Source organism: Phaethon lepturus, unplaced genomic scaffold, assembly GCF_000687285.1.
Source record: "Phaethon lepturus isolate BGI_N335 unplaced genomic scaffold, ASM68728v1 scaffold18740, whole genome shotgun sequence".
NCBI lineage: Eukaryota > Metazoa > Chordata > Aves > Phaethontiformes > Phaethontidae > Phaethon > Phaethon lepturus.
Genome location: NW_010511394.1, coordinates 37,959 through 51,946, shown reverse-complemented (window position 1 = coordinate 51,946; position 13,988 = coordinate 37,959). Strand labels below are relative to the sequence as shown.

The following is a 13,988-nucleotide window of genomic DNA, read 5'->3' as shown; positions in this document are numbered from 1 at the left end:
GCTTGGCCAGCAGTGAAGATAAAAACGTGGCTGTTCCAAATATCTTGTAGATCACATAATGCTTCTGTCTCTTTGTGGACCAGAATGATTTCAGGACTTTCTGCTGAGTTCTAAGAAGTCGTAATTAGAGGACAAAAGCCCCCAAAGTGCCTGAGATTCAGAAAGGCTGGACTGGCAAGTCTTTTCTGATAACACTGGCTCACAGAAACATCTTCAGATTCTTATGTGGAAAGTACTGCAAAGGAAAGAAAAAGATTAAGATATATAAACACATTTGTCATTATGCACAATATTTTCCTTAGAGTACAAAAAGGAAGGTGCTGTTTAATTAATCTGAATCTTCTCTCACGCTCTCAGGAAGATTTAAACATCCTGGGAGAAATTTCTGTCTTCTGAAAATGTTAGCTCAGGGGGCCAAGCTCAGCACTGCATTAAATCAAGTATAAGCTGACCTATTTATTTGGAGATACAGCAGAGCTAAATGTTTCCCAACTGCACTTTTGCTATGGCGCAGCATTTGGGTTTCTAAACAAGTAGAATTAGGCAGATAAATTTGTTGTTTCTCTTGCTAGGACCAAGAGATCCTGATTGTTATCTTCTTATTTGCACTACAATACAGGCAAGCAGCATGCCTTACTAATGGCATCAGTTTTCAGAAGTCTTGAGCATCTTAGCAGGACAGTAAAAGACAATTTAAAGAGGGCATGCCGAAAGCTCACTTTCTCTAGGAAGTAATATCTGTTCAATATCATGACAGTATAAGCCATATGTTTCTTCCTTGACTGAAATTAGAAGGGATTATTATGTATCTTTATATGTAAATACTAGAATTTTGGTGCCTACGCCAAAAGAAAACTTTTAAACGTTTGGAGTATTTGAGAGGCTGAAGAGTTTTGAAGGTACAGGTTTTGGATTTTGTTTTACAAAAAGAATGCTCTAACTTAATCACAGCTATTTGATTGGAATGAGGAAATCACTGCAGGAAGCTCTGGGTATGTATTTTGAGCAGATAAAATTTTATGTTCACAGTGGTCCCTAGGGACTTCCTATCTAGGAATTAATTCAGGCTGGGTGACACTGGAAGGTACGTTGTATAGCAGTCTGGCATATTAGCCTAAGCATTGTGAAAGAAAGCATAGCGATGCAAAGAACTTACCAGCACTACGGTTTTAGACAAAAAGAATTATAAGCATCATCTTCACAACTCAAGAAATGTCTAGAGCCACAAATCATCCAAACACTTGAAAATTTAAGCCCCACATAGGCAACATCTAGGAACTAAAAAATCCACAGCATATGGGAAAATATTTTAGGCACGACTCCTTTAAAAAAATCCATCCAAATCCACTTCACTGGAGATCTATTTATTGCAAATTTTCTGTATTTCTATCAGAGTGTCATTTTGGCATTTAGAGATTAAGCTGTTTACTAAGAAGCAACTGAAATATTCTGTGAAAAATTCCAACAAAAATTATTCCCTTCCACTGTTTTCTTGCTAAGCATCTCTTGCCCATTTGTCACTAGCTCTGATTTTAGTCCTTAAGAACTAGATAAGCTGCATGTTGGGACAGGTCTTATGAGATGTACATTTCCTGTAAGAGCTTCTTAGCTTCAGCTTTAGGTACGATTGGAGTCAGGACAGCAACTGTTGTATGGGTGAAGGCTCACAAAGGTTTCAGAAATACTGCATTTCCAATGACATCTTTCTGTTCAATCTGCTGTTTCTCTGTCTAGTTCTGCCAGCTCCCAGGTGTCATTAATGCCATATTCTTCTCAAACTCCATTTCAAATTGCTATAGTATGTTTCATCCTCAGGCATTCAAATAAGCTTAAACTTCCAGGATGATTTATAAAACAATTTCCTGTGGAAAACATAACCAGTCTTGTAGAACAGAACACTTAGCTAGTGCCAGTTCAGACTGCTAATACTTCCATTAAACTACAAGTAGCTTCTTAATGATAGCAATTTTGAGTGAAATAAGCCTACTGGGATCAAATTTTCTGAACTAGCAACTGTCATTATCATTTACAGCTTACTCAAGCTTCCGGGATAGCAGCCAAAAATGCATATATGTTCTTCCCTGGTCAACGATTAGCAGTGTTTTCTTCTAGTCTTAAAAAAATTCCTCAACCACAGCAGTGCAAATCAAGCAACAGACTTTACTGCATCTTCATTTGCTTGACAGCAGTACAAAGCTTGCAAAGGCTGTCTGCACGAGATTAAACCTACACAGGGTCATTAAGTAAAGCTTTGTGAAATGAGTGATGAGATAAGGAAAAAAAAATCAGTCAACGTACAGTGGATGAAATTTAGCTCATACCAGGTCAACGACTGGATCATGGTGCCAAAATCAATGCCTGCTGTATACATTAAGTATGCATGATAGTATGACAGCTTAAAAACCCCCAACATATTGAGTTGTGTGAAAAAAGTGCTCCAAAAACAGAGTGTACATTGTTATAGGAATCTGGCCTTCAAAGGTTTTCCACGAACAGGGTAAAGAAGGTATTCCCCCTCAGCAATTTCATACCTCATTTTAATGATGATGAGATTTTACAGTTGCATAATTCATGTAAGTTCTCAATGTTTGCCAGAAGTCAGGTAAGCACTGATCCCATGTAACCAGAGCAGAGAGAACAAAATTCAGGGAACACTTGCTCAAGCAGTGGCAGAGCCAGGGATAAAACCTAACTGCCTTGCATCCTGAGTTTCCTACTCTTACATTGTGAAGTGGGTTTTGGTGGGGGGGAAAAGGCAAAGAACAGAATAAGAAATCCTTTAGTACGGATAAAAATAATCTGGGGTCTAGTATGTTAGTATTTTCAAAAGTATCGCACACGGTATGGTATTCTAGGATCGGATGTTCAGAATTATTGACTGCCCATAGCTTTCCAGCAAAGTGTCTGAAAATGGCAGTTACCCAGCATCTCCAATTGCTCACTGGCAATCATTTTCAAAAGTGGCTATTGCTTTGGTTCCTAGGTGTTTAATTTTCACAACTGCTGAGCAGCTGAAAGCATAAATCAATAGACACTCAAGGCTTCCTTAACTTTAAAGTCTGGAATGCATTCAATTGGGCACAAAAAGTAGAGATGTGCAAAACCAAATTACTGTCTCTGGACATTGACAGGTTGGTACTTCTTCCATGCGCCTGCTGAAGATTTCAAAAGGGACAATGTTATTTAGATGAAAACACGTTTTCCTATCTTTTTACAATACTAAGAAGATAGTTCAGGCATAAGTTTGCCACTGGCATATAGGGTTGTTGATCCACTATTAAAAGACACCTCCTGTGCTCTGCATGTTCTGTATTATATTACGTGGTGAAACTGCACAGCCCTGTCTTCAGTTCGGCTGCACACAGCCTATGGTTATCACTTTAGAGGACCATTACAGCTGGAGACACAGAAGAGAGAAAAATGAGAGGCCATGAATCGAGCTGGAGAGAAGCTCAGAAAGATAAAAGAAAACGTTGTTTCATTAAATTAGTAGGTAATGTGTCCAAGACTCTTATGGTACAATTGAACTCAATGAATAGGAACTGGGGTTTTTGTGGTGAGAGATCAGCTACAGGAATTGCACTGTTGTCCCATGTCACACGTTCCATCACACGCTAGCACGCACTGGCTACTATCAGAGAGCGCTGGTTTAGTTTCAGTCCCCAGTCAGACCTTGGTATACCTATTGTGGCATCAAAATTCAATGGACCCCATCCCAGAAGTCAAATCACTGTCTCCCTTTAGAAAGCAACATTTACCCAGTATTTAAAAAAAAAATGAGAGTAAGTGGCTCAGATCAGGAAGTTCAGTACTAACAAATATGTCAATCTATGATGCAGTGCATACAGCAAAAATATGACTAAAAATGTCCTCACAAAATAAAATACCTTTACAGGCAAGAACAGTAAACAGGTAACAAGTCTTCCATACAGATTGGTTTGGATAAAAGTGGCCTCATGACCACATCACCTTCTTTTCCTGCAGCTGTTATCTCTGCCTGAAACAGAAACCAAATCAGAGAAACTACACATTCTCTTCTCAGCTCTGAGACTTTTTCCATTTACATCCTCATTTTGCAATATAGCTTCAGAGGTTAAAAAAACATGTTGCTGAGTTAACAGTCAGAGGCTCTAAACCAGTGTTTCAGCCAGAAGGTGGAAGGAAACCCTTCTTTTGGTCACGTCACTTCAGGAGCTCTTAAGCCTGAGGACTTCAGAGGTGAATCTGTGACCCAGCTAATCTTCTGACCCATGAAAGGAGAGGGAAGTTACCATTTCCCTTGAAGCCAGGGATGGAAAAAATTTGCCTTAAATATACATGTTGCCATCTTGAACATCAAGGAGACATCTTGATAACCTGAGCTCACCATGTCACAGACACGGATGAAAGTATATATGTTTAAACTGAGCAACTGGATGACCAGTCTTCCAATACTTGGTAGCCTGGTCCTTTGAGATTATCGGTATTGTCAGCAATCCCTCCCTATTTTATCTTTATCTAATCTATAACAAGCTCTGTACTTTTCACTCCATCCCTCTTTTTACTCTTTTTTTCTTGCCCTGTTGAATACCCATCACTCAGGTCTTTCCACCCATTTCCTCAGCTTCCCAAAATATCACAAACTTGGAAAAGAACAATAATTATGACAGTCATTCTAATGGCTACAGGGGCAAATATTCCCCCGCTGCTACTTTCTCAGGAAGTTACTGGATTGCACAGCATCCTCAGCTTGGAATTCTCAGTCAGCAGTTTGCGAGCCTCCACAACACAGCAGTAAAGTCAGTCATGGCACAGGAAACATCTGAACCTACAGCTTCTGCTGAGTCTTCAGACCTGCCTTCAATTCTTCGCATTTGATCTCTGTTCCCTACCAGATTTGTAGATACAGTACAGCCTTTTGATTTATTAAAGGAAACTCTACCTGATCCTAGAAGCTTCTATATGGCTAACAGCATAAAGAAAACTTTTTTTAAGCTGGAAATATATGTAAACAAAATATTAGACTACCTACTCAGCTAAGCCTCACCATAATGGTGATATGTATCTTGTTCTAAAAGAGCTTCCATTGATACACTTGATTAGTCAAGGAATGCCTGTTATGTTTCTAACGTATAAAAGATATTCACATTAACTTTGTAGCATATACTCTCAAGATGCTGATGTTTCTCAGGGTTCACAGAAATTGTGTCCTCGTGCTTTACTGTAAAATCATTTTGTTATAGCGTCTTTCCTCAGAAATTTCATTTATGAAAGAAATAAACTGTTCTGTGCTCTGCAGAACACTTAAAAGTTCTTAAACACCATTAGCATTAAGATTATCAGTCCACATTTTGATCTATCTTAATTCTATCCTAATGTTTAGCCTTATTTCCTGTGAAAATACAGTTTATTCAATTTATTCAATCAGTCTGACTGCGACCTTTGTTAATCCTCCCCAGTAACTTCTGAGTCCTTTGGCAGAGTTCAACAACATGCGACTGAAAGATGATTTAACTTTCTGCCAATTTCCTGCAAACAGGCAGCGGTGTAAACAAGAGTCTCTAAGTGTTCCAGTTCATAGAAAGATGCAGAAATAATTCTGCACCTTTCCAGACGTCAGAAAATCTACACAGACAAACTGGTCTCCATGCCTTAACTGCCCAAATAAAATTGAAACTAAACTTCTTTTCAGATATCAGCCAACTTATCAGGAGACACAAGTCTGCAGAAACTGGTTCCAACATTCCCAAAACAACTTACAGCCATACTGTACACCTGTTTGCACTCCAGACAATTGTTAGATTATTCATTTTGCCAGATGTTAGAACTTACCTGTTATTATCAATTACCACCAGACAAACAGCAACACTACCAACTTAACAACAACGTGTATGAACAAAGATGATGGAAAAAAAATCTTTTTCAGGTTATCAAGCATTTACTATTAGGCATAGTTAACCCAGACCACTGAAATTTGGGGAGAAATTTGACGTAGGTTTTAGCTTCAGCCTACTTTGCCAGTGGATTTAAGATTCAAATATAGACTCCTCCCAGTCTGGGAATACCTTATTTTGCTGGCTGGTTAACTGTAATTTCTTAAAGAAGGTCTATCCTTGTGTTACTTCAGTAACATCCTTAACTGTAAGTTTATGGAGAATGTTTTATTGTTGTCTATAAATAAAAAGGCCTTTTCAAAAGTTCTCTTTAAATATGAAACATGGAAAGAAACCTGTCTTTAGATGGCCATGTTTTGCCTACAGATTATTAGGAAGAAACTCAGCAACAAAAATAAAAAAATATTAATGATAAAAAAATTACTGATTAACAGTGGATCGAAGAAAGACTGCAGTAATTAATCATTTTAATTGATTTTCTGCTACCAGCATGAATTGTACCATTGTGATGTCCTCTAGCTCTCACCTTCTCGGCACAAAAGATCAATGTGTTTCCGTGTATATTTATAACACGTGTACAATATACACACATTCCTGTTCAGACAGCATGGATCCTTGCTATAGGCTTGGGAACAACATGAATTTAAGCTTACAATAAACCAAAATATTTTCCTGAAGAAACCACACAAACAAACAGGAAAAAAAAACACAGGAGATAAAAGTCATTGAGCTCTTCAAGTTAGGAGGGAACAGGAATACGATCTAGAAAAGAAAACTGAGTTAGGGTATACACTACACAGTGACATCCTACAAAAATACCTGAAAATATGCAAGAAATTATCTGTTTTTTTAAAGCAGTACCTGAGAAAGTCCGGCGCTTTGGAAATCATGTTTTCAAAATCTGCAAATCCTAGTTTCCCATCACCATCCATGTCAGCTTCTTCTATCACTTTCTCACAAACTAGAGTGATTTCTTCTGCTGTTAGCTCTTCTCGGGTCAGCTTATTGAGGGTTTTCTCCAAGTCCGATTTACAAATGAAGTTATCTGTGTTAAAATCTAAACAATAAAAGAACCAAAGAAAACATCACCACTCTCATACTCATTTACTTAAAAAAAAAAAAAGCATACAAAACTATCCCAGTACAGTACCATAGATCTTAAAGGCATAGATTGCTTTAAGCTCTCTGGGAGCCATTTCACTGAGCACAGAGAACATATCCACAAAATCATTGAAGCTGAGGCTACCCTCTCCATCTTCTGAGAAAGATTCCACAATCCTTTCCTTGAAGGGATTCTCCTGTGAAAAACAGATATATATTTTTTCTTTAGTATTTGGAAGATCAAAAACCCTGCAGACTCCTTGTTAATGAGTACTTAATTCCATGGTGGGCTCTTTGAAGACACCGTTTTTCCTTCCAAAATGCACCTAAAAATTTACCCTTGTACACTTTAGCAGAAAGCGTCAGCAGAACGTGCTGCTGCATAGTACCACTTCTTGCCCAGATTTTCTCAGCTCCATTGTTACTTATTCTCTCTAAACTGGTGCTCATCTGGTTTCTCCTGTGTGGAACACATGCTTTATAAATGTTAGGGTAAAGGTACTAAGAGCATGAAGATCATTTGCAGTTAAGAGGCTGCTGACAGAGTGGCAGGCTGGCACGGTCAGAAGGGTTACAGCTCCTACACTAGGAAGCTAGCGCCCATGAAGAGGGGATGACAGAAGGGGAGGGAAACAGAGATCAAGGTGGAAAGCCAATGAAACAAACGGCATCTTTATGCCTTCTCGTGGCACCTGACTGAAGGCTGGAGGAACAAATACTACTTATGAAACCACCTTAAAAAGTAAATATCTGCATTCCACCCCTGATTGATGAGGAACATCAATCAACCATCAACCAAACCATGTCTGTTCCCCAAGGATGTAGCCACATCCCAGCACAATCTTGCAGAAAAGTCTTTCATTTTCACTCCGATACACATCAGTGTAAAATCTCTGGTTGAACTGACTACAGATTCCAGAGTTTTAAATGAAATTTCACCTCCGCAAGAGATGATCCTATGCTCCTTTTCTAGCACCCTACCGACTCAGCTGGTGTCAAGGCTACTCTGAATAAGACAATATTCTAAAACCATAAACACACAAGCAAACATAAGAAAAGCTGTTTTAGTAACCTGAAGTCCAAAACAAATGTTTTTATTGTAACAAAACAACATCTTTCTCACAGCTATAAAAACCCAAGATGAATTTGTAGCTATATCTAGAAAACTGGGAGAATCAATTCAGCTGAATATGAGTAAAACACAGAAACATTATTTGGGCTGTGAGTAGCATCTCATTAATGCTGTTCTACAGATCTTATCTGAAGGCAGGACACTTCATTGTCTTGACACATATTGATCTCCTATAAACAGCTTTGGTTGTGGCATATCACGTTCATTATTTTTAATATGCATGCAGCATTTTACTTTAAACAAAGCAGTATTGTGAAAGCTGAGCGCTCAATCATATATCCATTTGATTTCTTTTTTCTGTAAGTTTAATTAGGTAACAGGTATTCACAAACCACCCATTGTTTTAAATGAAATTTCATAAAACAGCTATATTTGACAGGCGAATGACCAGAAAGTATTACTTTACAATTTACTTTAATTCTTTCCTGATAATTCACATAGAGCATATGCATCTATAGAACACATTTTCTGCATACCTGTGGAGACTAAAAAAAATTACAAGCAGCATGTACAACGCAGAGTTATGTGAACAGATTGACGTTTTATATTTATGTAGTACCCTTCATCTTAAAGGAACATAAAGTACCTTGCAGGAATTGGGCTACTTACCACTAATATGCAGCTGCCTCTGAGGTGAAATTCAACTGTTAAATGGTGTGCAGCAGCTTACAACAAGTGCTGAAGATAAAGATGTTCAACTGAAATCGCAAGGGGAACTTGGAAGCATAATGAAATTTGTCACTCACACAGAGATAACATTTAAGATACATTGGGTTATAGACTCAAATAATGAAAAAGTTTTAATAAGGGCTCTTGTGAAGAGACAAGCATAACATACAAAAGCTTAATTCCTCTAAGAGGAACTTAAGGTGTGACTGTGCACATGGACCTTTCAAAGAACATACAGTTCCTGGAAAGCAGCCTTCCTTTTTTCTTCAGGTGATTGGTCAACGTGTAGATTCACACTACGGGATGACCCTTTGTAGTGGCTAGTTCTGGGATGCAGGTACAGAGAAGTGGTCAGACATTTGGGAACAAGGCGTGGATCGATCAAGGCTATATCACACCTTTGGCAAGCCATGTCACCTGGCAAATTTAATAACAGATTTCAGTGGCCACCCCAGCTGGAACTTGGAGATACTTTTTCACAGAAGCTATACTGGCCATTCACATCCTCAGAGAGCGTACCTGATTCTATTAGGAGGTTTCTATTTAACGGTAACAAAGCACTCAGGGTACATCATCTAATGAGATGTCTTTGGGTCTTACAGTTTGCGGTCTAGGACTACTTCCATGGTAGAAATTAGTTGGAGTCTGCCAAAAGACAAATATCCATTTAATGACAAACCATCTAAGTGTGTGTATCAATCTTCTGAGGATAGGCGAGATCTGAGAAATGGACATTCAAAGTGTAATTGCCCGAGACAATCAAGACTCAAAATTCACTACTAAATGCTAAGATCTCACCAGGCTTTCTGGCTAAGATAACTGCCAGAAATAAGACCATTTTAATGGATAGGTGAAGTACGGACCACAGAGCCATAGGCTCAAATTACAGGCCATTAAAGTAGTCAGTACTAAATTCAAATTCTCCTGCAGGGTTCGATGACTGAAGTAAGTCCACAATAGGGAGCAATGCCTACAGATTTTCAAGGGTATGAAATTAATGAGCTCACTGTGCTCTGAGCTGAATGTGTAAGGCTGAGATCACTATTCAGAGGAAGACAAAACCAGGCTAAATAAAAATAAAAAAGAAATTAAATAGAGTAGAAAAGAGGGATTGCTGAAAATAAAAAGACAACAGCCTCAAAAAAGCAGCAGGGTCACATCTCTCAAGAGTCTCAGTATGAAAAACACCACCCCAGAATTAGCCAGATGGCTGAAAGTCATTGTAAAAGGATACGTAATGATCACTCACATCATGTGCATGATCTGTAGAAGAGGTATAGCAGATGTGCATCTGTGTGTACTGCTAAGGCTGAAGTATCCGACTTGAGTGCTTGGAAATATGCCTGTTTGTGCTATGAATATACATACAGACACTCAGTGGAAAACAATTTATTCTATGGTTTCATATTGTCAGTTTATTAATAAGCCAAATAAAGATTCATTTGGGATGAAATACATGAAAAAGGCCCACTTTCTTCCTAAAGGCACATAAAAAAAAAAAAATCAGTGTTTCTGTTAAATGCTTAATATTAGAGAATGCTAAATACCAGAGTGGACAAGAACACATGTTAGAAAGATTATCTTTTTTATTTCTAAAATATCACATTGCTTGCTTTTGCACAAACCTCATCACAACTAAGTGCCATGATAACAGTTATAAACTGACATCCTAGAGGCAGCATTGGGTAACAAACAGGGAGTGCACAGATGCAAATACTCCTATCAGCAGTGAATATCAAACCCAGGACTATCTGCATTAGAAATGCCAGGCGTGACCTCTGACTGAACAAGCATATTGCAGTTGCATAAGATGAATTATCTATTTGGAATGCCAGAGATGTTGAAAATACAGATGAATTAACAATGAATTAAATGGACCTAAGCATACTTCTTAAGTAACTCTTTGCCAAATGGATCTCTAAAACCTAAATGAAAAATAAAATCTTTCCTCGTATTGATTTCTTTCCTTTAACTTTCTCATATTATGTGTCTTCAGGCAGTATATCTGTGGTTTTACACAATGGAAAGTATTAGCTTACCTTCACAGATACTTTTCACATCCTTTCTGTAATTTCATTACCTCTACTCTAAAGAGCACAGATTAGGATTCCATCATATTTAAAGGAAAAGCCATGGGGGAAGGGACTAAAGGGGAAAATGATACTGTTCCTTCCTAGACTCTTTTCCCTTAAGCACTAATTGTTTAAAAAAAGAATCCTTTTAAAACTAGAAACTTACACTTGTCTTGTTAAGTAAGAGAGGACTTTTTCTGTCCCCTCACAATGAAAATGAGAGAGGAGAGAGAAACAATAAAGAATTGTTACAGCTAAAACTCTGCTGTTTTGCAGATTGATGCTGCTGTAGTGGCTTGAGATAATCCTCCTAAATGTGCCATCCATCTTTTTAATGATTGCTTTTTCTACTCTGATAATTGTGTTTCTATACTTTTTTCTGCCATGTGGCATCTATTCCAACATACAGATCTAGAACACCATACAATAAAACATAACCATTAGTTTCCTAAGAAACTATTACAGGGTTTATTCCTGAGATTGCAGCTAAATCTTTGCAAGTCCCTCGTTATTTTCCCTCATCCTCTAGTTTCCATCAAAGGCTGTAGGAAAGCACTGTGTTGCCTTACCCGTTTTGCAGCTTGACAAATTAATGTAAAGCACCGTATCCTATTTTCACAAGCTGACTGCATTTTGGAAATAAGAGGTTGGCAAGTAAAGCTGTAAGATAGGTCAAGATAACGGAGCTGGAGATGCTGGACAGTCATTACAAAATGCTTCTCAGTTTTATATCCACAGAAACATGATGATCATTTTCTCTTTTGTATTTGGACATAAGTCCCCACTGACATTAGCACAAAGCAGTCTGCTTTGCAGACTACTAAAAGCCAGCATCCCTCTGGATGCTTTAATCAGGACTTGTTCAGAACTGATCAGAAGCAAACCTTTCTCAAATTTCAGGAGTTATTACTAAAAAAAATTGAAATTAACTCTTATCAGACAAACTTGAATATAAAAATGGCAAAGTTGCTCATTACCAGACCTCCATAGGAGAGGCTGGTGCTTTGGAAGGGAAGCATAATAAGTGCAACAACAAACTGCCCCTGGAACAAATAAAAGCACATTTCTTTGTTCGTGTTTGTTGGTTTGGTTTTGGGTTTGTGTTGTTTGTTTGGGTTTTTTTTACTTTTCTTCTTCCTTAAAAACCTTTTTTTTTCCCCCCATGTGTAGATGATTATATTCATGTCAAGCTTCTCTGCAATGCCTACAGGGTACTGATCAAGAAAACCCTGCACAAAACAAGGCTAAGATACAGCTAAATTGACACTTTTACATCTTAAAAAAAGATCACATCATTCTGTGAGTAAGCAGAAATGTAAGACAGTTCAGCAATGAGCTTACCTCTTTATTGACAGCTGCGCTATCATCACAACAGCCAACTAACCAAAGATTATGGTTGCATATAGAATTGCTTAAATATTACAGAACATAATAGTATATCATGGGAGTATAAGGCATTTCAACAAAAACTGATTCACTAACTACAGCAGGAAACTGCAGACAATACTGGTAAAGACCATCAAGCACGTACAGACTCGGAATTCAATGGAAAGAAAACGGCCCTCACTTATTGCACTTGAAGGACAATCTCTTGCTGATTGAGACACACAGTTAAAAAGGGCTTCAGAGAAGCAAGAAGAGTGGTCTGAAAGGGGTAAAACTCCCCATCATAACTAGAAGCAACTAACAGGATGCAGAGACAAGGAAATTGGGATGAGTTGCAGGAAAAGACTGGCAAGAGCAGGGGTGGGGGCTTGGGAAGAATATCAACCTGCTCCCTCAGGTGTCATTGCCCGTTACATGGAAAGCTTTGAAACTGAGGACTCATTGATAAAATACTGCCCTCTTAAAATTACATGAAGTGTTTTAATTTTATTTTGAAGCAGCTCGCACGCATTCATGTTTAAACTTGCCAAAAATAGGGTGCTAACATTGGTTCTGAAATGTGTGATCAATTGACTGTTCCCTGTGTGTCCTTTCTTTCTTCTGACTGATTCCCGTGCCTGTTTCAGTAGCGTGTGGATTTATGAACTACCTTACTCACCACTGCAGCTAACGACAAGGCCTGCGAGGATCAATGAAGTTACTGTGTGAGCCAAAAAAAGAAAGTAACAGACTGTAAAGTGAATGACACAAAAATGGTTCCCCTCCAGGAAGTCCTTTTACGACCAACTCCTGACAGAAGGCTTGTCCTACACTACAATAACCAGAAACAGGCCACACACAGTTTGAAGAGTTTGACAATTAGGGACGTATGTGTCACAAAGAAGATGGCCACCCACCCACTTCTACAGATCTCTGCGATCAGGTGACATTCCCACATCTAGCTCTGTGGCAGTGAACAGGGATCATGTGAGTGAAATCAGTTTTGTTCTGAAATAAAATCACTTTTGCTTTCTGCATGGTCTCATACTGAACAGCCCGTATCATTGTCACAATTTTGCAATATTAATCGCTGCAGTCTCACAGGTGCCCATATGGCCTAAATTTAATTTATTAGACTGCTGCCTGTGTAACCAAGATTGTCAAAATTAGAGAACTGAGACTGCAATGAAACAGATGCAGTAAACTAGCTCTCAACTTCACCGTAATGGTAGAACTAATCAACTTAAAGTATCTGCCCCTTCTTTATTTATTTATTTCTTGTCCTGACTTTCATCTTTTAAGAATCATGAGTTAGTGAATAATTCATTACCAATTAAAGTAAGTGACGACCAGCATTTTTTTTTCTTTGAAACACAAAAATCCTGGCTCAAAACATTAATGCGTGAGGTAAAGATCTTTCTTTATAGTAGCAGAATCTAATTTAGAAAAGTGCATTATTGATTCTATCCATTTGTCAGAATCTGCAGCGGTATTGAGCTCAACATTGCCAGTAACTAGAAATGTAATGTGTATATGAAAAAAGCCAGGTGCATTGAAATTATCACTAATTTTATTAGAATTCAATAGACATTTAGTTCATTTATGTCTATTTTAAGATTTAAATGTTGGCTTTGTGTTCACCTTGATGAAAATTTACTGAAGAAAGAAAACACCATAACGATTTCTTTAGCAGCCTGGTCAAGCTGCAAAGGTTAAAGATATTTTTTTCTTAGTATATGAGCTGGAGATACTACCTAGATTGCCTGGAAAATGAAC

At 38.1% G+C, this 13,988-nt stretch overlaps 1 protein-coding gene across 1 annotated transcript in view; it reads right to left on the bottom strand.

The window, feature by feature from the left end:
• Positions 1 to 213: 213 nt before the first annotated feature.
• CIB2 (calcium and integrin binding family member 2) overlaps positions 214 to 13,988 on the bottom strand; it is a 44,930-nt gene continuing 31,155 nt past the window's right edge. The window contains exons 5-7 of the mRNA XM_010283910.1: positions 7,024 to 7,171; positions 6,735 to 6,930; positions 214 to 235 (exon numbers count right to left, since the gene is read on the bottom strand). Coding sequence (XP_010282212.1) covers positions 214 to 235; positions 6,735 to 6,930; positions 7,024 to 7,171 — 366 coding nt within the window. The remainder of the gene's footprint in view (positions 236 to 6,734; positions 6,931 to 7,023; positions 7,172 to 13,988) is intronic.